Here is a 25294-nt window from a genome sequence, read left to right on the forward strand (position 1 = left end):
ATAACTGACTTCCTATGTTAACTATAAAGTTGTCAGGGGCAGCACTCTCTCTTATTTTGTGTTACCGCATGCTTCCCATGGCAGCCATTTTTTGTGTTAAGCCCCACCCTGCTCCATAGCAGCTATTTTGTGCTTCCAGTACACTCTTTCAAAACCTGCAATGTGCCCACTGGTCTAAAAAGGTTAAGAACCCTTTAGTTAGAGAAAAGTGGCAGGCGGGGAAAATGCTGAAAATGTGGCTGGAGGTTATGAATAAAGATCTACATTGAAGCGGGTTGGACTACTTCTACAACGGGATCCTCAATTAGATTTTAACCCTTGCTGGACTCAGGTCTACACACTAAACCCTCTCCAAAGTCACACTATATAAATTACCTCAGCAACAGGTTACGGGTCCAGCAGGGAGACTACAGCATATGTGAGAAATTGCCTTGTGCTAGCAAATGTGTAGAGACAGGGGTACTTATACACACTTCTGGTGGATATGCCCGAAGGTGGCAAATTTTGGGAAACTAGTGTTTAATGAGATAAATAAAATTACTCATCATCAGATCATGAAGTCTCCAGAGCTTGCTTTACTGAATCTGTATTTGAAGAAGAATCAGGACTTGGTTAATAAACCACTAATTAGATTTCTCTATATAGGTAGGTAGCCGTGTTGATCTGCCGCAGTCGAAACAAAATAAAAAATTTCCTTCCAGTAGCACCTTAGAGACCAACTAAGTTTGTTATTGGTATGGGCTTTCGTGTGCATGCACACTTCTTCAGATTTCTCTTATGGAAGTACCCATGGTTAGAGCCACATTCTAGAAAGACTGAAAAGGTGTAAACTTGAATGCTTGGTACAAGAGAGTAGGCATATGAGTATCTTAAATGTGATTTGGGGGCGGGGGGAAGAGTTAAAAGCAAAAACACTCCTCTTGATTGTTTCCTACAGAAAACCTAGCACTATGACCAGTAAGAAAGGGAAAGATCATATATTTCTGCAAAATCCCATTTGTCACTTTAAGATCATTCAAACTGTAAAATGTTGCTTTCCATCAAGTGTGAAAGGTGTTCATTTGTTTGTGTTGCCAAGGATACATGTGGTAATAACAGGAAAAATATTTCTGGCACGCAATGCACAAAGCTGACAAAAATAAGCCAATGTTAAACCCCATATCAGCTCTACAGCCTAATCCAAACTTTGGCTATCTGATTACTGTATACTTTACTGACTAGCTGGCATCAGCCCCTAGGGAGCTTGAGGAAATCCCACTGCTTACTTTGTTCCACTTTGAAATAATGACTTTTAACTACTCACTGACCAAACTTGTCTACTTATCCCATGATCTGGGTTCAACTATTGCTGTTATGATGCTTGTTGAATTACTTCACACCAGTCACTGTCTTTCAGTATAATGTATCTCACATAATTTTGCATCCCAAGAAGAAAGCAAGAGAGGAGCCTCAGCTCATCATATTGGCTCCTGAAGAGGCCACAACAGACTGAATTCTGCTGTTTTATGCTTGTTTTACATTTTGGATTATAAATCATGGGGAATTGGCAGAAAGGAGTGCATATAAGTACAGTGCATAGATAAATATGCACTGGTTGCTGGTTTTGGTGGAACTCAGATTGACAAAAATCATCTGACACCTCAAGAATGTGGTCACCAAAGGTGATGCATGGAGAGTTGGCGACATCCTGATCCAGGATGTTGGTTTTTGTCAGGCTGATGTGGGCCAAATTCCCTGCAGGCTTGGGCAAAATGGTTGATGAGTCTCGGTAGGGCTTCCTCAGAGTGCACTGTCTAGATGGAGGATAGAGGGTTTATGTGAGCATGGGCGTAGCCAGGATTTATGTTGGGGCACAGGCTTCATGTTAGGGAGGGCAGAACCTCAGTTAAGTATTTTTATTGATTTACTTGATTTGGGGGAGGCAGCTGCCCCCCTGACCCCACTTGGCTATGCCCATGTTTGTGAGTGTGTAGTAATTAGCATACCATGCAAAGGTAAAAGTTACATCTGTCGCTTTTGCTTCTGCGACACCCTCCCCCAACCCACCCCCCAACATGTGGCCCTTGAAAAGCTGTTCAGAAAGGAATGCAGCTGTCTTGCTGACAGATATTCCTCACCCCTGCCCTGTACAGTGGTACCTCTGGTTGCGAACGGGATCCGTTCCGGAGTCCCGTTCACAACGTGAAAAGCCCACAACCTGAAGCACCGTATCTGCACAGGTGCATGGTGCGATTTGGTGCTTGTGCGCATGCGCGAAGTGTGATTTAGCACTACTGCGCATGCGCGAGCAGCGAAGCCCGGAAGTAACCCTTTCCGGTACTTCCGGGTCGCCGTGGGATGCAACCTGAAAAAAACGTAACATGAAGCAAACATAACATGAGGTATGACTGTATACTAATAGTGAATGTATTTGGCCAGTGGGAATTCCTATTTAACCAAAATGGCACCATCTATGCTTCAAAAAGGAAGTATCCAACTTAGGCTGAAAGGAGGCTCAAAGGTTTCCCAAAGTTCGATAAATCTTTAGGAAGGATTCCCCCTCAGAACCAATTGGACACAGAGTGTTGTCTGAGCTGCTGGAAAGCAGAAAACTGGGGAAGGGATAATGGCATATCCCAGAATTTGGCAGCTTGGCTTCCTCAGCAAGCACTCCATGCTGCAACATTTTCTTGCAGGGGCTACTTGAGAGACAGGCGGGCTAGAAAACTTAAACTCATGATGAAATTCCATTGTAATAACAGAAATGAGTTGCTTTGTTATTTTTGCCCTCTCGCTTTTATCCCCTTTACTAATGAGCGACTGTGAGTTATAAAACTCTAATGATGAGGCTGGTGATGCAAAAAACAACACGCCATAACAAACAAAGAAACAAACAACACTTCTAAGCGGGTTCTGGCGGGACCCAGGTTCTGCTTGACTCGCTCCAAACCCGTGTTTACACATCGAGTCCCATCGTTGTTCTCCTCGGTGCTCCCTTTTTTTTCTTTCGAGCGCCTTGGACGCTCTTGGCAAGGGCGGAGAGGCGCTTCTGGACTGGAGGGAAGGAGGTGGCGCCTCAGGCCGGGAGGCGAGGCCTCCTGGCGGCGTGGTCTTTCGAGGAAGGGCGGGAGCTGGGCGAGGCAGAGGAGAAGGCGGCCGCTGCTGAGGAGACAAGCGGCGGCCCCAGTGGGAGGGGGAAGCCGAGTGGGCGCCGCCCGGCCGCTTCTGCGCTCTCTCGCCGGCGGGCGGGATAAATGCGGGATTCGGGGCGGCCGCTCGGCTTAGTCGCTGAGCTGAGCGGGAGGAGCAGCAGAGAGGAAGCTCAGCCGCCGCCGCTCTTATTTCCCCGGAGAGGCGCTTCTCCAGCGAGGGCGAGAGAGGTGAGAGCTCCTTGGGGGTGACTTCGCCCTGGGGGTCGCGCTTTCCTCCCTGAGGTCTCCGCCTGGGCCGCTCTTTCCCTTCCCTTTCAATGGGATTTCTTTGCCCCCCCCCAGCCCCAGCTTCCAAAAATGAGGGTTTATTTTGGCGACCCCTCTCATCCTGCTCCCCCCCCCCCCGGCCTGTGTACTTTCCCTTTCTTTCTCGGCTGCTTATCAACTTCATGACTAACTCTTCATTACCCTACGGTAGTTCAGGGAGACATACATATATATGAACATTTCCATTAAGGTTGTTCTTTCCCCTTTCTCGGATTGAATTCGGGTTGAGTTTGTGGGACGGGGGGGCGGCTGCTGGGCAGCCAGAAATAAATAACTGCTGGGTTTGCAAAAGCCCCCCCTGTGCGGTTTATTGAGCTGAATTCACAAGGGCTCTTTTTGCCCCTCTCCTTCCTCCAAATCTGTAATGTGCGTAGTAAATGAATACTTGTAAATTCCCAAAGCCCACAACTATGCGGTATATCGGTGTGTGTGTGTTTGGGGGGGGGGGGAGCTTCCCAATTTAGTTATCCGATTTCCATCTCCAGAAGAAGGAATGAGTGTATCTGAGATTCCCCCTTCGGGTACTTTTCTGCTTACCCTTTACCCCGAATTTTGTGCGGTCAGGCCACCCTTGGAAACATGTCCGGTCAAGTTACTAGCCCCTACGAAAACTTCATTAGCTCACATTCCCGCCAATACTTGTAGCAGGAGCTTCTTTTTTTTCCTAGGCTGTTCAAAAGAGCTCATTCTTATCCTGGGGCGGGATGAGATTTTTATGTGCTATGGTTGAATGGTAATTTACAAATGTGGTATAGGGCATCAAAAGAGTGCCATAAAGAGAACAGGTGACTATAATAAAAAGTGGGCGTCTCAGTCCTTACATCTTAGTCTGGGGCTGGATGTGTTGCCCATAGGGTAGAAACGATCTGCAACACAGACAGATGTCCTTGTCTGCCTCTGTAAGGTAATGGTCACCACAGGGAGGCTTTTGAAGGACCTCTAGCTTTTCTTCTCTTGCTGGTGAGTGTAAAAGTGGTAACAGCACAACTGAATGTAATGAAGTTACGCTTGTATGGGGAATATCTAAGAAATATTTAGCGTAGAGCATATCCCTGAATTGAAATGGAAAATGAGAACATTAAAGAGATGTTCAGACCGGAGTTGATAATTTTCTTATCTTTTGTTTTCTCCCACTCTCTGTGTGTGTCTGGGTTTGAAAGAGAGATGTTTTTCTTGAACTATGGGGACACTTGTGAAATAACTGTGAAACTTAATTTGCTTAAAACTAGACAAGAATTGGTTTAAAATTAGACAGTACAGTGCATCTCATGGCCTCAGTTGGTAAGAGCCCAATTCAAAATATATTTTGTGAAATACTGGTCCGTGTGTGTGTGGATTCTGCCTAAATCTCTGTAGTGTCCTTTTGTACCAAAGCAAATTATAAATGGCTTACAAGCTATTCACATAGCAGACAGACAGCTTTTGATGCTCAGGCATACTTTTATTTTTGGAAGTGGAATCTTGAGCTTGAAGCCAAAGACTATTTATTTGTATAAGAATTTCCATTTGGTGTTGAATGTCGCCACAGAATCAAAAGGGCAATTTTGCCTCCTTTCTAGCCCTCCTATGTGCGAAGATGCTCAACATGCCCAGTAATAACTTGTGTGGACACTTTAAAAAAAAAAGAAGATGGGAGGAACATGTTATTTGTTAGAAAGATAACGTTTTTTGAAATTGGCAGCTTCTATCCAAGACCCATCTGTTCCGGACTTGCTTTTCCCCCAAATAGATTTATAATAGGACAGAGGACATGGCTGCTGTACTGGTATCTGAAGTCTAAAGTACAGTGTAGTCTGCTTGACTGTATTGGTTTTTAAAGAGCTTGCTGGAAGATATTAGTCAAGCAGTAGATTATGAGAGTAGGGTATAGTATCAGAATAGTTAACTGCACTGCAACTAAGAACTGTAGGTCATCTAGCATGTAATGCTTTAAAATTTCATTTTGAGGGCACAGCAGCATTACACATGCCTTAAGAACATCAGAAGAAGCTGCTGGATCAGGCCAATGACCCATCTAGTCCAGCATCCTGTTCTCGCAGTGGTCAGCCAAATGCTTCTGGGAAACTCGCACGCAGGATCTGAGCCCAAAAGCACTCTCCCCTCCTGTGGTTTCCAACAAGTGATATGCAGAAGAAGCATTACTAACCTCCAGCCATGGAGGCAGAGTGTAACTAACATGTCATTGTTGGTTGGGTGTAACATTATTTAATAAAGGCTGGAATTGTGTTTTTGTCATCATCTTCTTGAGCCATCCTACCTGAATTGAAAGGAAGGGCTTTTCTGGTGGTGGGAACCTAAACAGTTAGTCGGAAGAGGGATGAACCTTTTGTCCACTCATTCATGGAAGTGGAATGTCTTTTCTAGTTAAAGCTTGGCAAGGCGTTTGGCTCTCTAACGAGCAATTGCCGACAACATCCTTTGAGTAACTGCTTGAAGTGAAGAATTAGGTCAGCCACAAAGTACATGCTCTAGAAAGGCAACATTTCTTTCTCCAAACAGTTTTAGAGTCCACCTGAACAATTAAGAGCGCATCCAAGATTCACAATGGAATAAATAATAGGCACAAAATAAACAGTAGTATTGGTTTATAGATAGTTTTCTGGGGCTGTTCATATTTTGGCCCTGAGAGAGGTTTGAGTTTCCTTATTCACTGAATTTCAGTAGAAGCTATTTCAACACAGTTCTTGCATTTTGTTCCAAGTATAACTATAGCTGACAATTTGTCTTGCATTCACTTGCTAAACTCACAGGTCTGTGTGAACATTTTGGAAACTGAAATAATTTGAGATGGGACCTGTGCAAATTGGAACGGTGGTGTACTTTCAGGATTAAAAATGTACTTTAAATTTTAATAACTTTACTGGATCTTCTTTTGAAGATATAGGCTGGAGTAGCTCTTTATTTACACAACAATTTATTGTTGTAAGCAGTTGTGTTCTAATTCTTAAGTTTTGGCATGCTTTTAATAGCTTGCTGCTTTTTTCTGAACAGGGATGTTTATGTTTGTTGCATCTTTGATAACATTCAGTGCCTTTTCACAGGTAGTGAGCAGATAAAAAATATGGCATCACATAAATTAATATGGGTGTTTTAGGAACAGTTAATTCTGCATCATCAATCCTTTTAGTTAGTATTGTTGCCTTGTAAAACACTGCATTTCACAAGATAAGGGACATTAAAAGAGCATCATGGTGAAGGAACACATTTGAAGAAGTTAGAGGTTGTTTTTGACCTAGCAGCAGTTAGTAACCAACACATATTTCGCAATGCATCAAAATATTGTCATCACTGCATGTTTGTCAAGAACACAACTGTAAGGCTTTAGTTCTCTTTACATAACATTTGATAGGATTATCAGTATGTCAGATGAGTGTGCTGAAGGAAACATTCTAGATTGGTGTTTCAAATAACTTTCTTCTTACCAGTGGAATTTTGGTTTTTCAATTGGGAGCCAACATTTTGGACATGAGCAAGGGTGGTGGTATCCCTCCTCATACATCAGTCTTCCTCAACCAATGGTTGTAGTGGCTAGACTAGATGGGAGTTGACTCCAAAACATCTGGAAGGTACCGTATTGGCTACCTCTGATTAAAACATCTGGAGGGGCACCAGGTTGAAGAAGGGTGTCATAACACCATTTGGCCTATCTAGAGAGATACTTAAACAAGCTTTCACATGTGTTCTAGACATCCTGACTGCGTCCTTCAATGATGAGTAATTATTGAGCATTTTATGGATCATAGCTATATATTTTATATATAAATTAGTAGGTAAGACTCCCACTAATGGCAGCAGCATTAATGCAGATTTTAATATTTCCAAATGGTGGAATAATGGAATGTGCAACTTCAAAGGAGAAGCGTTTCTTCAAAGCTCATTTTTCTATAGTAGTAGCAGACATGGTGATGACTGGTGCTATATCATAAGCCTCTTCAATACAGATTCCTTAGCTTTTTTCTGATGACTGCTAATGTACTTTACTGAGTAATTACACCTTCTTACTGTCAAGGTTTGCATACACTGGCAGAAGAGATAAAAAAAAAATTGTTTTGTTTTCACATAGCCTTCCCAACCTTGTATCTTTAAGTTGACAGTAGAACTGTCGGTTTTGACAGCTTAGTTATACATAATAAATGAGGGCTCCAAACATATTTTGAATAAACTCACTTTAGTTGGAGACAAATATTACTTATTTCGTGTCCTCCATCAAGGAGGAAAAATACATTTTTGTATTTAGAAAGGTTCATGCTCTGAATGTTTAGTGAATTCATCTGCATATAAGAGCGCCCTCTGCTGTCTAAGCTAGCTAAAGGAGTGTTCTCTGTTTTGAGTACAGTATCTATTGTTGTTTAGATAAAATAACAATACTGTATCCTGATGTATAATTTGTCAATACATGTGGAGCAAAGACTGAAATCTATGTTAATGTCTTAAATGTCAAAATATTTCTGTCACTTACTCTCTTATTGCAAATAGAATAAGAATAATTTCAATAGAATGACAGCTCTTGAAATAGTTATTTGCATGCAAAATATATTTTGTTTAGAATTTGAATGGTTTTGCGTCTAGACTACTACTACTCCCAAAAAGTTAAGGGTAAATGGTATGAGTCTCATTCTGCCCTGAGGCTAAACATTGTTGGTCTGAAGTAGCATCAAATATAAACAATATTGTGAAGGGCAACTTTAAGAAAAAACATCTAGATGCTTTGCATTGAACAAGGGGAAAACAAAATAAATATATTTGAGCAAGAATGTTTAAAGAACTTTGGGATAGCAAACAGAAGGGGCATAGGATTAGTTAAAATCCTTTTGCAATTTTGTGAGAATATGTGAATATGATTCTCTTTTATGAAGGACCATGAGGGATTTGACATCTTTCCGCAGGGCCTGCAAGACAGAGCTGTTCCGCCTGGTCTTTGGCTTAGACTCACTCTGACCCCTTATATGGGATTTGGTATATAAATTTTCCCTTGGCTTTTTTGCTGGCCCATGTAGGACCAGCATGGATAGCTGGCTCGGGTGAATATCCGATGTTTCCTCCCTTTATGGCCTTGATTTATGGGCTACTACTAAAATGAGGCTGCATTTTAAGCTGTATTTTAAGCCGTATTTTAATTAACTGTTTTTCCCCCCATTATGTTTTATTGTAATTTATACAATAAATGGTGTTAGCTGCTCTGAGCCTGGCCCTGGCCGGGGAGAGCGGGGTATAAATAAATTTATTATTATTATTATTATTATTATTATTATTATTATTATTATTATTAGATATATAAATAAAGTGGGTTCTTTAATAGCTCCCTTCTTTCAATTATATGATATTCACTAATTTATGTTGGCTCATTTTCTTCTTTTTCTCTTTATTTTTTATTTGCTGACATTATTATGGATTATCATAGTAATTATTGCTATTTAAAATTAATTTATAATTTCATGTATTTTTGTAAATTGTGCAGTTATTGCTTGAATTTCTGTTTCAGTTAAAATAAAATATCAATAATAAATTTTTCTTTCTAGCTTTTTGCAGGCTTGAGGTTTTTCACCTTTTTCTAAAATAATCCTGAATTTCACCTATCCAGTAACCCAGTAACTTTAATACAGTGTGTGGGGGGGAGGTGGGGGGGGTAGAATAGGAATCTGAAAACTTGACTACTAAGTAGCTGCATTTAATTTATATTCCTAGTCAGATTTTCTGGGCAAAACCCTCAAAGTTTAAAACATTTTTGTTTAAAAAAAGAACCTTAAAAACAATATAGGATACATGAATAATTAGAACAACAGTTAAGAAACATTTTGTCTAATGGATTTCTGGGAAAAATAATGTGTCATGAATAAGTTTTGTGGTGCAAAACAGGCATATAAAACTAAAAGGCTCCAGTAAAAAAGATGTTTTGGGGAAGTAGTAATGAAAGGGACAGTTCAGAAACCACAGGAAGAGCTATGTATATTTTTAGTATAACTTTTTTCAATTACAATAATGAGAGAGTACTAAAAATGTGGTGTGCATTGTGTCTCTACTTTGTTGTGAAATTTTCTGTAACCACTCATCTAGCTGAAGCTTTAGATTTGCATTTCTAGTCAAGCAAAGTCTATATATCTGAAATTAAATCCACTATAATAATGTTCATTGAACAGAGTTGCATCTACCAGCAGAGAATTTTTCACCACTAGTGCTTGATCTCGTAGCCACAATGGCTCCTGCCACTATGTGGCTGCTGTGACCACTTTTCCATTTTGTTCTTGAGCTATTTTGGGATAGGCTCTTATTAGTTATCAGTTCGTCTTCCTCACTTCTCAATGTGTCTCAGAGTAGATTCTCCTGTGCCCAAATAACTTTCTGAGTCAAGGAGCTGCAGGGCAGCTTGTACAAAAATTATGGTGCGTTGCAGGTTAACAGATGCAGCAGGAGGACAAATGGTCAGATGAAGACTTTCTATGATGCTTGTAATAACCTGATAGGTTAGCCAATGTGGAGCCCTCCAGATACTTTGGACTGCAACTCCCATTATCCCTGATCCCTGGGCATTCTGGCTGGAGCTGATAGAGACCACAACATCTAGAGGGTAACATGTCTGCTACCCCTCGACTAGGCATTATACAAGAATTGCAATATGCTACAAGTAGACCATTGAAGTTTTGATCTGACACCGAGGAGGAGGATGAATCTAGCATGTGTGTGGTATTGCTGAATTGGAGAGACTTTGGAGGAACAGAAGGAGGTGTTGTTGCATTTGGTTTAACTGTTGACCAGTTCAGCATTCTGTATGCAACTATTTTGAAGCCGCCTTTCTCCCCTAAATTAATCATTGTAGGTAAGGAAGTGCTGGTTCTGGGAATACGGTGCAAGCCTGAGCATTATAACACAGGGAAGGATTATATATCCCCTCCTCACCTATTTTGGTAGCTCCAACCATAAACCATGTAGCACTATAGAGGCAGAGAAGCTATATGTGCAGCTCCAACCTGAACAGTGTGGAAGAAAGTGTTCTCTGCTTCCTCTTGTTACTGGTTGGGGGAATTCTGTGTGTGTTCATGCTTTTTGTTGAAAGGGGTGAGGGTGCAATTGGCCTTTCTGGGATTAGCTCTTCCTCTGTTTTTATGAAAGGTGTTTGCACTGGCTTTCAGAAACTTCCCTCCTTCCTTAATTTATAGCTGATGGAACCTTTACATTTGCCATCAAGCATGACCTTGACTCCCTCTTATGGAAAGCTGCTTAATGTGAGATTTCCAAATTCTTCCTAGCATTCTCACTGAAATTCTTTCCTGGGTTCTTGGTCTACAGTTTAACTACACCTTGTGGCAGGATTGTGCCCCACAGATGATGCCACAAATTATGCTTATTAAGTCTAGTGCTTAAGTCTGAAACTTTTATTTTTCAAGAGAAGAAGATTGTATTTCTGCTTTTTTAATTTTCTGTAGGCAGTGAGAGCAGACTTACCTTTTTTCTTGCTGAAAAATTGTCCTAGCAGCACTGACATAGTCATGTGACACTTGTATTCATGCTTAATTCTCAGGGGTAAAGTCTGAAATCTTTGTGGCGTGAATTATTTTTTAGCTCCAACAAAGCTCTAAAATGGATATTATCACTATCATTTTTTAGTCTTGCAGTTATTTATTATGGGAATGGTTGGCCACCCTTGGTTTCTCCTTTCTGTTTCTCAGGCATATTGCTTCAATTACACAGACCCTATCTCTCCTGTCTGGGATTATTCTGGTGTTATATCTTCCAGTGTTGGTAGGAGAGAGAGAGAGCGCAAACATGGTGCTAACCCTGTTTCATGGGGTTAGAGGAAAGGCCACATTTCCTCTTTTCAATTTGTAACTATTTTGAGGAAACTTGAGGGTAAACAGGTAGCTTTAACTCAGGCATCCCCAAACTCGGACCTCCAGATGTTTTGGGACTACAGTTCCCATCATCCCTGACCACTGCTCCTGTTAGCTAGAGATGATGGGAGTTGTAGTTCCAAAACATCTGGAGGGCCGAGTTTGGGGATGCCTGCTTTAACTCTTTAATAAAAAAAGAGAGGAAGGTTATCATGGGAGTTCCCTAAATGGTCTGTATTGGCAATGTTGCAATTTAATTTGTTTGCCATCTTGACTGTGGATCAGTGAAGTACTCAGTCTTGTAGATGACACCAGATTATTTCAATAGACGAGCTGTTGTTTGGTGATAAAGCATATGGTAGTGCATGTGGAATGTGTTGTATGTAATATCATGTAATTCCATTTAAAAGTACCTCTGGTAGCAGGACTGTGAAATACCTTGGAATGACAGCAGCTCTTTAGAGTAGGGATAGCCAGTTTGTTTGTTTTTTATTACAACTTCCATCAGCTTCAGCTAGCATGGCCAATTGTCAGGTTGTAGTCCACAACATTTAGAGCAGGTGTGTGGAATATTTGGCTCGCCAGATGTTGCTGAACTCCAGCCTCCATGGACAATGGCCAGACTTAATCCTGGAGCTTGGGGGAACTTTAGAAACAGTATGGGGTATAGATAGCTGAAGAGGGAAGAGAAATTGGAAGAAATCACCCCCCTCCTAGAATGGAGGAGCAACATAGGATCCATGCCTCTTACTTAAGCCCTCTGCTGAAAGCTTATGAATGGTTCATTTCTCTTTATTTCTGGAAATATGTGCCCTCGATAATTTCACATGAATCTAATCTAGCCAATAAAGTCTGTTCCAGGAAGGCTAATATAAGACTAGCTTTCTTTATAATGGGCACACTACAGTCATATTGAATGTGTTTGGTACTCCTTTCATGATAAGATAAATGTTGCTTTTTTGCTCTTTGTTCTGCTTCTAGTGACCAGATGTGCAGGTGAATATTTTCATTGATTGCTACAATTTATTTGGCTCTTGAGAAGAGAACACTACCCCACTTTTCCCAATGGCTTTTCCATGTGGATGGCAGTTTCAAATCTCATCTTAATAGAACATTTAAAAAGTGAGAAGGGTACTTGTAAAACTTTCCTAAGCTATAATTAGGAAGCTGGAAGTTTTCTCTGTGCAGTAAACAGTAGTTTAGCAATAGATTGAGGCATTATTCAAACAGAACAGAGTACAGTTGACAGTTATGTCTGCATGTTAGCCCATTTCACTGTTACTTGCTTAACTCACATCTCATAAAGTGGAATAAATGTTTATTTGCTAGTTATAAGTAAAACTGTCTCTCACCCACCCAACGAACCCTAATCTTTCTACAAAGTACTGCTGGTGGTCAACAAAAGAGATTTAAAGACTGTCTTAAGGCAAATTTTAAAAAAATGTAGTATAAACACCAACAATTGGGAAACACTTGCCTGCGAGCGTTCCAATTGGAGAACAGCCTTTATCAAAGGTGTCGTGGGCTTTGAAGACACTCAAACTCAGGATGCAAGGGAGAAACGTTCTAAGAGGAAGGCACGCTTGGCAAATCCACACCGTGATCAACTCCTGCCCGGAAACCAATGTCCCCACTGTGGAAGGACGTGTGGATCCAGAATTGGCCTCGCCAGTCACTTACGGACTCATTGTTAAAACAGTGTTTATGGAAGACAGTCTTACTTGGCTACAAGTGATCGCCAAAGAAGAAGACATTTATAGTATAACAAGTTACATATTGTAGAGGCAAACTTATATGCTTGATATTGGAGGGTGGAAATCCTTTTGGTTCTGTACCATCCCTTTAACCCATATCATCTGAATTCAGAACAAGCTGAAACTAATTATTTTGGGGGTGGAGACAGGGTGATAAGTACATGAATGAACAATGTTAAAATGTCCTGAAGTAGATGGAAGCTGTGCAGTTTTAAGTGTTCAGTGAAAGGTTGCAAAAATTGACTTCATTAAAAACAAAAAACACCAAAATTTGAAATATTAAAGTTGTAGTTCACAGGAGATCACTCTATGGCCTTCCAGATGCTGTTTGACTTAAACTCCCGTCAGGTCATGCTAGCAGGGACTGGTGGGACCTAAGAAACCAACAGCATCTTGAGAGCCACAGGTTCTCCACTCTTGTTGCAGAAGAATGCAGTGTGCCTAAAATTAAAATAGGAAAGAAGAATCTGGTTCCAGGCATGATTTCTTGCATTCTGTGGCAGCAGCAACTTCAGACGTGTAGAAGCATTTTCATATGGTTCAGAGAGATAATTTTTACTTGAATTTTGAGGTTCTCTCACACAACACACACACACACATGCATACACTCATTTGTTTTTCTGTGATGTGATCTCACATAGCGGAATGTTGTGTGTGAATGACGCAACCATGTGGTAGGGACAGCTTGGTATTTTCCCATGTAGTCAGCATGATATTGCAATACAGAAAAGCAGCTCCCACACAACTGCAGCTAGGTGTGAAGGACACCTGGGACTTGCTAGCTTGTCAGCAAATAGTCTGTTTTGATGACTTGTTGTGAAGCCACAAGTTCAGCCACTACTTTCGGAAAATCTGAGCAGTGTTAAACCTGTTACCAATAATTGGGGTTTGTTTTGGGTTTTAAAAAATCCATTCATTCTTACTCACTCCCAGTTCTTTCTTCTTCTGTTGCTGCATATTATCCTAGAAGAGCCGCTCAACTTCATGTCTAGGATATTCTGGCATATTCAATGAAGAAGGCAGCTTTTTATAGTTTACAGAGTAGGGATGGAAAGTTATATCACTTCTGGTTCTCTCACTGTCTAATTTTCCAGTCTTCAGTCCACTTCTCTACAATGTGCAACAATTTGCTTTTTTACATATAAAAAAATCATCATGGAAATTATTCATCAGTTTTGTGCAAATTTCTCCGAATAAACACATTTTGAAATGCAGGCTTGATTGGTATACATATTTTTGCAAGCAGTTTTCCTTAGTACAATTGATTTTTCTATTTTTTTTCATTAATATTTTCTTTTTGATGCACACTTTGCCATACATTATGCATTTTTGTAAACACTGGTTGGAGAATTGCATTGCAAAATTTGGATGAGTGCAAATTTTGAAGGCTATCTGTGCTTCATTTCATATATGGAGAGGTAGGTGTCTGGATGCGTAGACTGCACTGATCACGGGGTCATTTTCTATTGAATCCAAGGCAGTTAACTCATTGGAACTCACATTTTTTTCAAGCATTTCAAGATGGAAGGGGGTGGGATTAGGGAGATTTTACGAAGAGAAGAGAAACCTTCTCTATGCTCAAGTAGTAGCAAGAAGAAAGCATTGAGTGGAAGATAATGGACTTTTATAGCTGACCAGGGCACATCTCTATCGCTTGCTTATAGGACATAGAACCAACTCCTAAGAAAAGCTTAGGAGAGGAGCATAGTGGATTCAAGAATACAATCATGTCTGCCACAAGCCCAGAATATAGAAGGAATATTTTTTAATTTTTGGTAATGGTAATACTTAAGTTTCTAATGCAATCAAATTAGCAGGGTATAAAGCCCAGTAGCTTACCAACTCTTTATAGAGCCAAATAAGACTAAGATTCTGATATTTGGGCCACTGAGCCTAGGGCTTGCCGATCAGAAGGTTGGTGGTTCAAATCCCCACGATGGGTTGAGCTCTCATTGCTCGGTCCCAGCTTCTGCCAACCTAGCAGTTCAAAAGCACATCAAAGTGCAAGTAGATAAATAGGTACTGCTCTGGCGGGAAGGTAAATTGCGTTTCTGTGCACTTCTCTGGTTTCGCCAGAAGCGGCTTAGTCATGCTGGCCACATGACCCAGAAAAACTGTCCGCGGACAAACGTTGGCCCTTGGCCAGTAAAGTGAGATGAGTGCCACAACCCCAGAGTCGTCTGCAACTGGACTTAACTGTCAGGGGTCCTTTACCTTTACAACAAGTTTATAAACCATAGTTAGGATTTGATTTAATATTCATGTCTAGGTTAGCAGTCTGAGCGAGATTTTCGATCTCTATAGAGTGACTGGAGTATTTCCTGTACATAGTGCAAAATCACACATATAACTAATAAGACAGTTGTAGCCAGCATGGGTAGTCTCAGTCAGCGTGACCAATGATCAGGGACACTGGGAGTTGAAGTCTAACATTGGAAGACACTGTAGTGGTTACTCCTGATATAAAAGCACTTCATGTGCTTTAAAATGCAACCCTAAATACCTTTTCTGACTTCAGATCCTAAACTGATGACTTAAACTTGTCATCAATCCTGTTTTTTATTCCTTCTAGACTCTTTATCATATAACAGTAGTCAAAGTTTTTTTTTTCTTGTGAAAGGCTAGGGATACATAAAGGCATATGACTTTCAACCAATGGGGACAGTACCTGCAAATAAGTGCTATAAAGAACTGACATGCTTCTTCTGCTCGGTCCTTAACTTTGCTTCCCCCTCTCTCTTTAGATTGTTTTGGGTTAGGAATCATGAACGGGCGTCTTCCACTCCTCTTTGCTGCCTTGATTTCTGCGTGCCTTTGCTTCCCACCGAGTCCTCTGTCTCTTGAGGAACTGGGCTCAGACATTGGGATCCAAGTTTTCAATCAGCTGGTCAAAAGCAGGCCGAAGGAGAATGTTGTGGTTTCCCCACATGGAATTGCATCAGTACTTGGAATGCTTCAGCTTGGAGCCGATGGCAAGACAAAGAAACAGCTAACAACCGTGATGAGATACAGCGTAAATGGTCAGTTGTTTTGATCTGTTGTTGTGGGCTTTGGGGTCTTTGTGTTCTTATGGGAAATTGCGGTATAGGTGAGAATTTATTTTAGTCACTGATACAAAGTGGGACTGATAGCAAGAACAGTAGATACTGTGTTTGAGAACACTAGCCAGTTATCTTGGTCTAGTGTGTATTAAATAAGTGACAGCGAAGCAGTATCTCTAATACCCAGAGGCATCTTTGGGCACAGTGTGAAGCATTGATGCTAAACACAGTAAGTTCAACAAGGACTGTCCTCGTGGTTCCAAAGAAAACAGAGTTGAGTATCATTGACAGGCTTGTAGGGGAAGAATAAAATGCCCCTTTATGTGGGACTGACAGCTTTTCATTCCTGCCTCCAGATGTTGACTAAAATATCCATGCATTTAGTGATAAATTAAATCCACAGTACTATTGTGGTATCAAACTTTCCAAAGTTCTGCTTTTCTGCTCAAGATCCTGCTTTTGTCAGGCTGCATTCCTGACACTGGCAGGCATCAGGGTTGCATTCCTAGCCAGTAACCCTCCCTTGACAGGAGCTCACTAGACCTTTTTGGCTCCCTGGGTGTTTTGCAAGTGCCAGTATGATTTACAAGCACATTTCAGAATGGTAGTACCACCGTAAACATAACTCACTCTATCAATACCTTCCTCCCCCAAAATATTAATAATTATAATGGAACATTTCCCTATGCCTACTGAAACAAGACTACTGTAATGTACTAGCAAGTACACTATTGCACCATGACTTATTTTTTTCTTTCGGGAAATGGAAATCACATATTGCTGAGTCCTTCTCCAAACCCTGGAGACAAGAACTCTTTTGTGGAGTAATCTTGAATACCAAGAATTTTATACCTAATAGATCTATTTAAATCATCTGCAAGCATTTTGGTCCGCTGATATTTTTTTCCTGATTATATTCAAACCATTCTGGTGACAGAACTCCCTACACAAAAGTTTAAGTACTTTTCCCCAGCCACTTTGCATTGGAACGCCAAACAGCATGGCACCTTCATGGTAGGCAAAGCAATTCCTCTCATGGAACCATAGGCCCTAAAGTATGTCTTTAGTAAACATGGTTTAGCAAACAGGAAAGCTAGCAGCAAGTCACAGCCTACTTCTATCATTTCCCCACAGTGAACTGCTTAAATAAATTGGTGGCAGTGCCCAGAATTTGCTCTGAGGGTGCACAGTGGGTAAAATGGCAATATTGCAATCCAAGTGTAGCTCTGTGATTATATTCATGCCCACCAACAGTGGGTACCTTTCTCAAGGCTGCTTTATCTCTCTTGCAGTTCATCTGTTAAGTGCATTTGATCGATCTGTTGCCTTGGTACATTGCTTGAACTTCGAAAATGGGGCTGTGTGTTGGGCATGTTCCATAATGCCTAAGGTTTGCTTGGCTCTGGAATCCAAATGCATTTGGAAGTAGATTGCACTGGAATAAGTGGAACTTGCTTTTGAGTGAACATGCCCTGGATCACAGGTTTAAGTGGCTTCTAAACCTGTTTGTGTGCTTACCAGTGCTTATTTTGAAGAGGATATTTTAAGCATTTATTATTTTTTACTGTTGCTTGTTTTTCAATCAGGAGTTGGCAAAGTACTGAAGAAGATAAACAAAGCCATAGTCTCAAAGAAGAATAAAGATCTTGTGTCAATTGCAAATGCTGTCTTTGCAAAAAGTGGCTTGAAGCTGGAAGTGCCTTTTGTTTCAAGAAACAATGAAGTCTTTCAGTGCAATGTTAAGAGTGTGAACTTCGAGGACCAGAACACTGCATCTGATACTATCAACCAGTGGGTCAGAAATGAGACCAAGGGTATGTGATACCAAACAGCTAACTTTTCTCTCCATCCCCCCTTGTTATACCGTCTGTCTTGTTTCTGTTCTGGTTGTTAGATTTATCTCTCTTCCCACTCTTATTCACTACTGCTAACATGTAGACCGTAAGCTACTTGGAGAAGGAACTGCTCTGCTTTGATTTGGTTATAATGCAAAGCACACTGATGGAATAGAATAGTAATAAAAGAGTCTTGGATTGGGCAATATCCCTTTGCGTCCCTGGTTCCCAGCACCCCTGACTTAGAGAACAAAGCAGGTAGAACACAGTGTTTGGGGTCAAATAAGGCCGCAACCTTCTTGATTACACATGTTAAGAGGTTTGGCATAGACACTGGGTGTAACCATAGAACATCCATCCTGCCAGCTGGAAGTATTATGGTAGGGGTCTATCCAGAGGCAGGGAGGACCTATGACTTAAATCAAATAGGTTTGCCCCCATAGGGTTGCCACCTTGAGGAGTGCTGTGGCCCTAGATCCCACTTGGTGTCTGGAAAAAGCATTTCTGGTTCCAGTATTCTTTTAATGGGATGCCCCTTTCCCTAGGAGAGGCAGGCAGAGGCTTGCAACCTCCCCTCCAACAAGCCAACCCAATGCCAAAACCTGTGTCTTGGATTTGGCAGTATCCCTTTCTGGAGCCTCTAGTCCCTGCTGCAACTGGTCTCTTCCTCTTCAGCTTAACATTTCTTTCCAAATTCTTCGAAAAACTGAGCTTTAAATATCTGAAGCATTTGGATTGATTTTGTACCCCCTGCCTGCGAGTACAGGCTGTTCTTTTAAACATATAAAGTGTAAATCAAACTACAAAATGGCGATTAATATCAAATCTTTTCCACTAAACTTGTAACATCCTCTTGACTACATTATTTTCTGTAGTGGCGATTTCCTTGATACCCGGTTATCTCACTGTTTTGCCAAGAACACAATCTCCTCAAAAAATGCTCTTCTGTCCCTGTATTGATGTAAAGTTCCTTTCCTTCCTTGTGCTTTTCTTTATATCCACTCCTTTGATTGTTCTTTGTTCATTTTTATGATGAGATTTCAAAGAAAAAGCACCAATGGCAAATAAAGTGAGTAGTATTTGGGCCAGGGAAAAAGCTGAACGTCATTGAAGCCCATTGATTTCTTGTTTGTAAACTCATAGTGTTTAGTAAATTGCTTACTGATTTATATTACTTTTAAAAAAAACCAACCCAAAACACTAACAAAAAAGCCCATGGACTGATTTGCCCTTAGAATTTAGAGGAAGATTTCTGCATAAATGCCAGAAATCTTGAATTTTGAGTGGTTTGGTGCCTGGGAGCTTCAAGATGCCTCAAGATGCATGCTGATCATGAGACTGGCACACATGTGTACAGAAGGACAGCAAGGTCTTTGAACAAGGGGGTAGGGTGTCCCTTAGAACACCTTTCCCCAACTTGGTGCCCTCCAGATGTTTTGGATCATAATTCCCACCAGCCACATAGGAGAGGGCACCAGCTTGGGGAAGGCTACTTTAGTACAAGAGGGATTTCAATGGGTTTGATCCAGGCAAACCTCCAAGTGTATTGAGAAGATTTGAAGAAGGTTTGGCAGCAACCCAGGGCTAGTTCCAGGGGTTGGGAGCTCTAGACCCTCTATCAATCTTTCTTGTGCTTTACTAAATCACAGCTGAACTCCAGCATGGGTCTTCTGTGCATTCTCTTGGTCTGAATCTCCTTGTAGCTTTTATTTAATGTAACTTGGTATTGAATTGGGTCCCCCCCCCCCGTCTCCCTTTCAGCTTTTATGATTAATAAGCTTCTTTTTCTGCTCGTAAAGTATAGGGTTTTCTTTTGTGCTTTTCAGGTATGATAGACGGCATCGTATCTCCGGATTCTCTTGATAGTGAGCTGACCAGATTGGTGCTGGTAAATGCAGTGTACTTTAAGGGACTATGGAAATCACGTTTCCAGCCAGAAAACACAAAAAAGCGAACATTTAACGGAGCTGATGGAAAGACTTACCAAGTGCCTATGCTGGCTCAGTTGTCAGTGTTCCGTTGTGGTATGTTCAATATTTTTTTTCCTTTGGTGGACTGTTTTTTTTTCATCCTTAAAGCAGCAGGTGCCTGTCTTGCTTGCTTTCCCCCAGTTTCTGAGGAAGGCAAGGTAAAAAAACTGGAGAAACTCAACATGTATAAAACCATCAAAGACTACATGCTAAATTTTGTGGTGATGTTGGGAGGTACCAAGCATGAGAACAGCAATGGTTTTGCTGGTATGGCTCTGCACGACAGATAGGGAACCTGTGTCCCTCCAGATGTTGTTGAACTACAAGTTCCATCATCCCTGGCTTTGGGCAGTTCTTCCTAGGGTTGATGGGAACTGGAGTGTGTGGATATGTCATTGTTTCTTTGGTGTGTGCACCCACTAGTATTGATGCTATCTATGGCCCCCTTTTTATCCTAAGCTTGGCTATGTAGTTGCCATTTCTTGGCCAGTAACACTTTGATTAGCTCAGATTCTTGCTGATTTCTTTGAAAAATATTTCATGATGATTTCAGTTGCCTTGGAGGAAGCAGCTAATGTAAGTCTCTGCCTGCTGAGAAAGAAGTGATTCAGCATGAGCATTTTAAATCTTGTAACATTTCCAAACTCAGTTCCAATGCAACATAGGGAGTGTTTGAACAAAAGGAAGTGTTTTCAAAGAATGCAGAACCAGTGGCCTTGCAGATGATGGTGGATTCCAGCTCCCGTTAGCCTCAACTAGCATGGTCAGTAGTCTGGGAAGATGGGGGTTGTAAGTCGTCAACAACAACTGGGAGGCCACAGTGTTCCCAATCCTGTGCTACTTTATCCCTTTCAGAATTCATTCTTCCAATGAGATGTGGTCAGGTGTCCTTTCATTCTTGGCAGAAATCCAGCACTAACAGCTACGATCTTCTGTTGAAACATTTTGTGTTGATAGATAGCATATGGTCTTCCTAATAAGCATTAGTACTCTCATCCCCTTAAAGAAACCCATGCTGGATTAACAGGTTTTAGCTCCATAATTCATAATTAAACGTTCATACCTCAACACATGCATCAAAGTGAGACTCTGAATAAAAATGGAGGGGGTGGGAAGTGAGAACAGCTTTTAAAAATTGCACCAGTTAATTGGGGGCCAAGCACATAGAGTGCAATATTGTGCATGTTTGCTTGGAAGCAACTCCTCCTGGGTTCAATGGGCTGACTCCCTAGTAAGTGAATTAGGATTCCAGCCCACTTTGGAAAGTCTTCATTAGCTTGTTCATTTTGATTAATTAAACTTGGCAACTCTAATACAAATGCTAGCTTACAAAGATTCTGCATTTCACAACAGACTATTGCTATTTGCAATACTACAAATCTATAACGGGATGTTTGATAATTCAATATTTCTGAAAGAGGCACCTTATTGCTAATAAAACTATTATTGTAATCTTTTGAAGTTGTCAGTTGAACCTTACTTTATTACTAGCAGGATGCTTATTTAAATGTTGAATGTAAAGAACAATGAGAAAAAGGGATAGCAGGAGTCCTTAAACATTAAAAAGCTTTTGATATTTCTGTTGAAGGTACCCCATTCTTCTTAGCATATACAGCATTTGAGAATAAAAGCTTTTTACTGAAACTCTGTAATACCAACTGGAAAACATTGTGCACGCAATAATAATTTGCTGTAGTTTTCCAGCATTGTATTTTTGTTGTTTAGCTAAGTCACCTGATTTCTCTTATGGATGTCCTGCAAGAGAGTCAAGAGTAGATGTTCTGTTTGAATCCTTTACCTCTTTGATGATAGTTTTAAAAACTTCATATTTACACATTATCATTTGGCCAGTTGCAACCTTCTTGCAGTTTTAACATTAATTCTTATCCAAAGAGAGCAGTTCCATGTTTTGGACCGTTTTCTTGTCCAGCGTACCGGTAATATTTGGGGGTGCAAGGTGGCAAAAGGAAGGCCATCTGTTCTGTGTTTGGTCTGCCCTAGCCTCACTTGGCATGGAAATTCAGCTTGCATATAAAGAATCTGCTGAAGACAGATTGCTAGATTTTGGTACGTTTAGGTAGCAAACTTTCTTCTTCCAAAGAATGCCATGTTCATTATTGTTATGCTGTCACTGAGATAGCTCGTGTCAGCTATACTAATAGTGAATTCAGGTGCTGTTACTTTTATTAAGTAGAAATGATAATAACATTTATATATCACTTGATGGTTGTAAAACCTCCAAGCTGCTTGCAGCAATATTAAAATTATCAATAAAACAGATCGCAATATTTAAAGATGATTAAAGTTAACTGTAAAAAGGTTAAAATACACCCATATCTGTGGGTCTGGGCAGGCTTGCCTGAACAAAAATGCTTTAAGTTGTTGTGGCAGCTTTACAGTGAAAACAGGGCTGCTGAAACAGCATCTTCAGGGAAGCTCCAAGGCTTGCAGAAGTACAAAGCAAAAGAAAAGGGGGGGACACTCTCCTCTCAAAAAGGCTCAAAGACAGACATACTTAGAGCTGCAAAATGCTTGAGTAGTTGGGGCAAGCAATGTGTTTGCTGTATTTCCTGACTGTTTTCTTGATGTCCTCATAATACCAGATTCATGGCTCGCGTTTAGAAGTTTTGTAGAGACAGTTGGTATGACACTTAGCCGGTTTGGGGATGTCTTTCCCCCAGTTTCGAACATGGCATGAGAAGATAGGGAAAGCCCCCTTTTTTTTTGTTTCTGTGTGTCTCTTTCCTTTCAGCTTTAATCTATTGCAGAACATTGAGAAACAATTGCTATCAGTAACATGCTTCACATGCAATTATATTCAGGTATTCCACCCTGGTATGTGCAGTAGTGAAAAGGGTGGGTTATGCATTTTAAAAAGTTTAGTTGTGGCACCACAATTTCTGTAACATTCTTTAAAGGAGGCTTCACCAGCCTGAGGAAGGAGATGGTTTTAGGGCAATGCTGGTGGAGCAGGGAAAGAGAAATAGTGATTCTTACCTGTGCATTTCATTGGCCTTTTACTTGTGTGTGATGGTGTTTATATAAACATTAAGAACATAATTTATGGAGCATAATAATAATAGTCAGAATAATAATAAAATAATCATAAGAACAGTCCCCTCCCCACACACATTTAACAGGCCATAGATTATTTAATGGCTAAAGGCCTGAGTAAAGAGGAATATTTTCATCCAGCACCTAAAGACATGTAATGATGGTGCCAGGCGAGCCTCTCTGGGGAGAGCATTCCTCAAACGGGGAGTCACCACAGAAAAGGCCTGTTCTTGGGTTGTCACCCTCCAAACCTCTCAGGCAGGGGAGACATATAGAAGGGCCTCAGAAGACAAGTGGAGGGTCCGGGTCAGTTCTTATGGAGAGAGGCGGTACTGAGGTACCAAGCCACGTAAGCACTTTGAATTAGACCTAGAAACTAATTGGCAGCCAGTGCAGTCAGGCCAGGATCGGAATTATATGCCTTGTCTAGACATGGAATAGTTGGTATTCACCAGTGTGCATTAGAATCAAACTTAATCATAAGTTTTGTTTATTCAGGCCTGTATCAGGATCATTTGCTGAAAACATTGGGGGACGTCATAATGACTCCCTGTCACCCCACAGAACCCCTGAAATGTCCATGAACCAGCTTGTGCAGGTGTGCTGTCTGAAAATCTGTAGCAGCAGAAAAAATTGCACAGGCAGAGTCTGGAAGTCTGGGCAGCTGCCTGTTGCTACTTGCTTTCCTTCAGCCTAGCCTGAAAGGTATGAACAAACTCCTTGGCATCGGGATGAACATCATAATAATATTTTTTTATTATATCCCACCCTCCCCAGCCAAAGCTGGACTCAGAGAGGCTAACAACAGTAAAAATAGCAGAGTTTACATAAAATCACACTCAATTGATTGAAATACATTCTAAAATCAGTTCAGAATCAAATTAATGGCAACCATTGGTTGCCATTCTATGAAGATTACAGAAGGAGAGAGGGGGTCAGACTGTTCCTTGGCCAAAGGCCTGGTGGAACAGCTCTGTCTTGCAGGCCCTGGGGAAAGATGGCAAGTCCCGCAGGGCTCTAGTCTCTTGTGACAGAGCGTTCCACCAGATCGGGCCACGGCTGAAAAAGCCCTTGCTCTGGTTGAGGCCAGCCTAACCTCCCTATGGCCCGGGATGTCCAAGATGTTTTTATTTGAAGACCGTAAGTTCCTCTGTGGGACATACCAGGAGATGGCTTTGGTGTTTCTCCCGTGAGCACGGGAAGAGACGTTCTGATGGCCAATGGGGCCAAAAGGGAGAAGGAACAAGTGATGCTCCCCCTCCAGCCTGAAATGTTTGTGGGTGTGCTAGCTTCATCATGGTCTCTTCACCTGCAGGGTGATTGGGGAGGGGAAGAAGTGACCTGTAGGGCAAGACAGAAGCTGCAGGTGAAATGAAAGGGGCAAGTTGGGATATTCACAAGGAAGTTCTGGGGCAAAAAAAGTCCTTTTTTCTGCCTTTCTTTCTCTGCCAGCAACTTCCTTGTAGATCCCTAACTCTCCTCCTGCTTCAGGGAACAGGCTGAGGACAAGCTGATCCAATTTGTTTCAACAGCTACTTATTACTGAGACAGTCTTGCAACACAGACTGAAGGTTTTCTTGTCTTGGATTCCCCCCCCCCCATCCCTTTTCTTTTACTTGCTCTGTTTCTTTCAGGCACAACAAGTACTCCTAATGACTTGTGGTACAATATCATTGAATTGCCATACCATGGTGAAAGTATCAGTATGCTGATTGCTCTGCCCACGGAAAGCACAACTCCTTTGTCTGCTATTATTCCTCACATTAGCACGAAAACGATACAGAGCTGGATGACAACTATGGTGCAGAAGAGAGTGCAGGTTATTTTACCCAAGTAGGTTCTGTCCCCCCCACTTTATCTCACACATATTTATGTCACCCCTATGGAAAAATCTTTTCGCAATTGGACTTAATTTTAGCCTCAAGCTGATGCTTTTCTGTTGCTCCCACCAGGTTCACTGCGGAGGCAGAAACAGACTTAAAGGAACCTTTACAGGAGCTTGGCATTCGAGATATGTTTGATCAGTCAAAGGCAAATTTTGCAAAAATAACAAGTGAGTTACCCTCTCATTCTCTTGTCCATGAGTTTTAGGACTAGGGATTTGTGGAAATAATTTGGTTGGTTTGAATTTTATCCCACTTCTCACTGATATTAAATTATGAAAACACTGTATTGTGATCTCTTAGTGTCATTTTTTTCATGCCAAGTGATTACCTGGTACATTTTTTTTAGCAGGTGGGGGGAAACGGCATATCTTAATAACAGCATACAGAAGCAGATTGACTTCTCCTTATATTTATGTATTACAAAAAGGGTTGGCTGCTCCCTGGAATGTAGCATGAGGATGTGTATACAT

The 25294-nt window shown here is 41.2% G+C and overlaps 1 protein-coding gene across 1 annotated transcript in view; it reads left to right on the plus strand.

The window, feature by feature from the left end:
• The first annotated feature begins 3155 nt into the window (after positions 1-3155).
• SERPINE2 (serpin family E member 2) overlaps positions 3156-25294 on the plus strand; it is a 28279-nt gene continuing 6140 nt past the window's right edge. Inside the window, exons 1-6 of the mRNA XM_081910519.1 lie at positions 3156-3359; positions 15783-16058; positions 17666-17893; positions 19741-19938; positions 24573-24771; positions 24891-24991. Of these exons, the coding sequence (XP_081766645.1) occupies positions 15803-16058; positions 17666-17893; positions 19741-19938; positions 24573-24771; positions 24891-24991 (982 nt within the window). The 5' untranslated portion in view covers positions 3156-3359; positions 15783-15802. The remainder of the gene's footprint in view (positions 3360-15782; positions 16059-17665; positions 17894-19740; positions 19939-24572; positions 24772-24890; positions 24992-25294) is intronic.

Source organism: Podarcis melisellensis (assembly GCF_964234715.1).
Source record: "Podarcis melisellensis genome assembly, chromosome: 5".
NCBI classification, from domain to species: Eukaryota; Metazoa; Chordata; class Lepidosauria; order Squamata; family Lacertidae; genus Podarcis; species Podarcis melisellensis.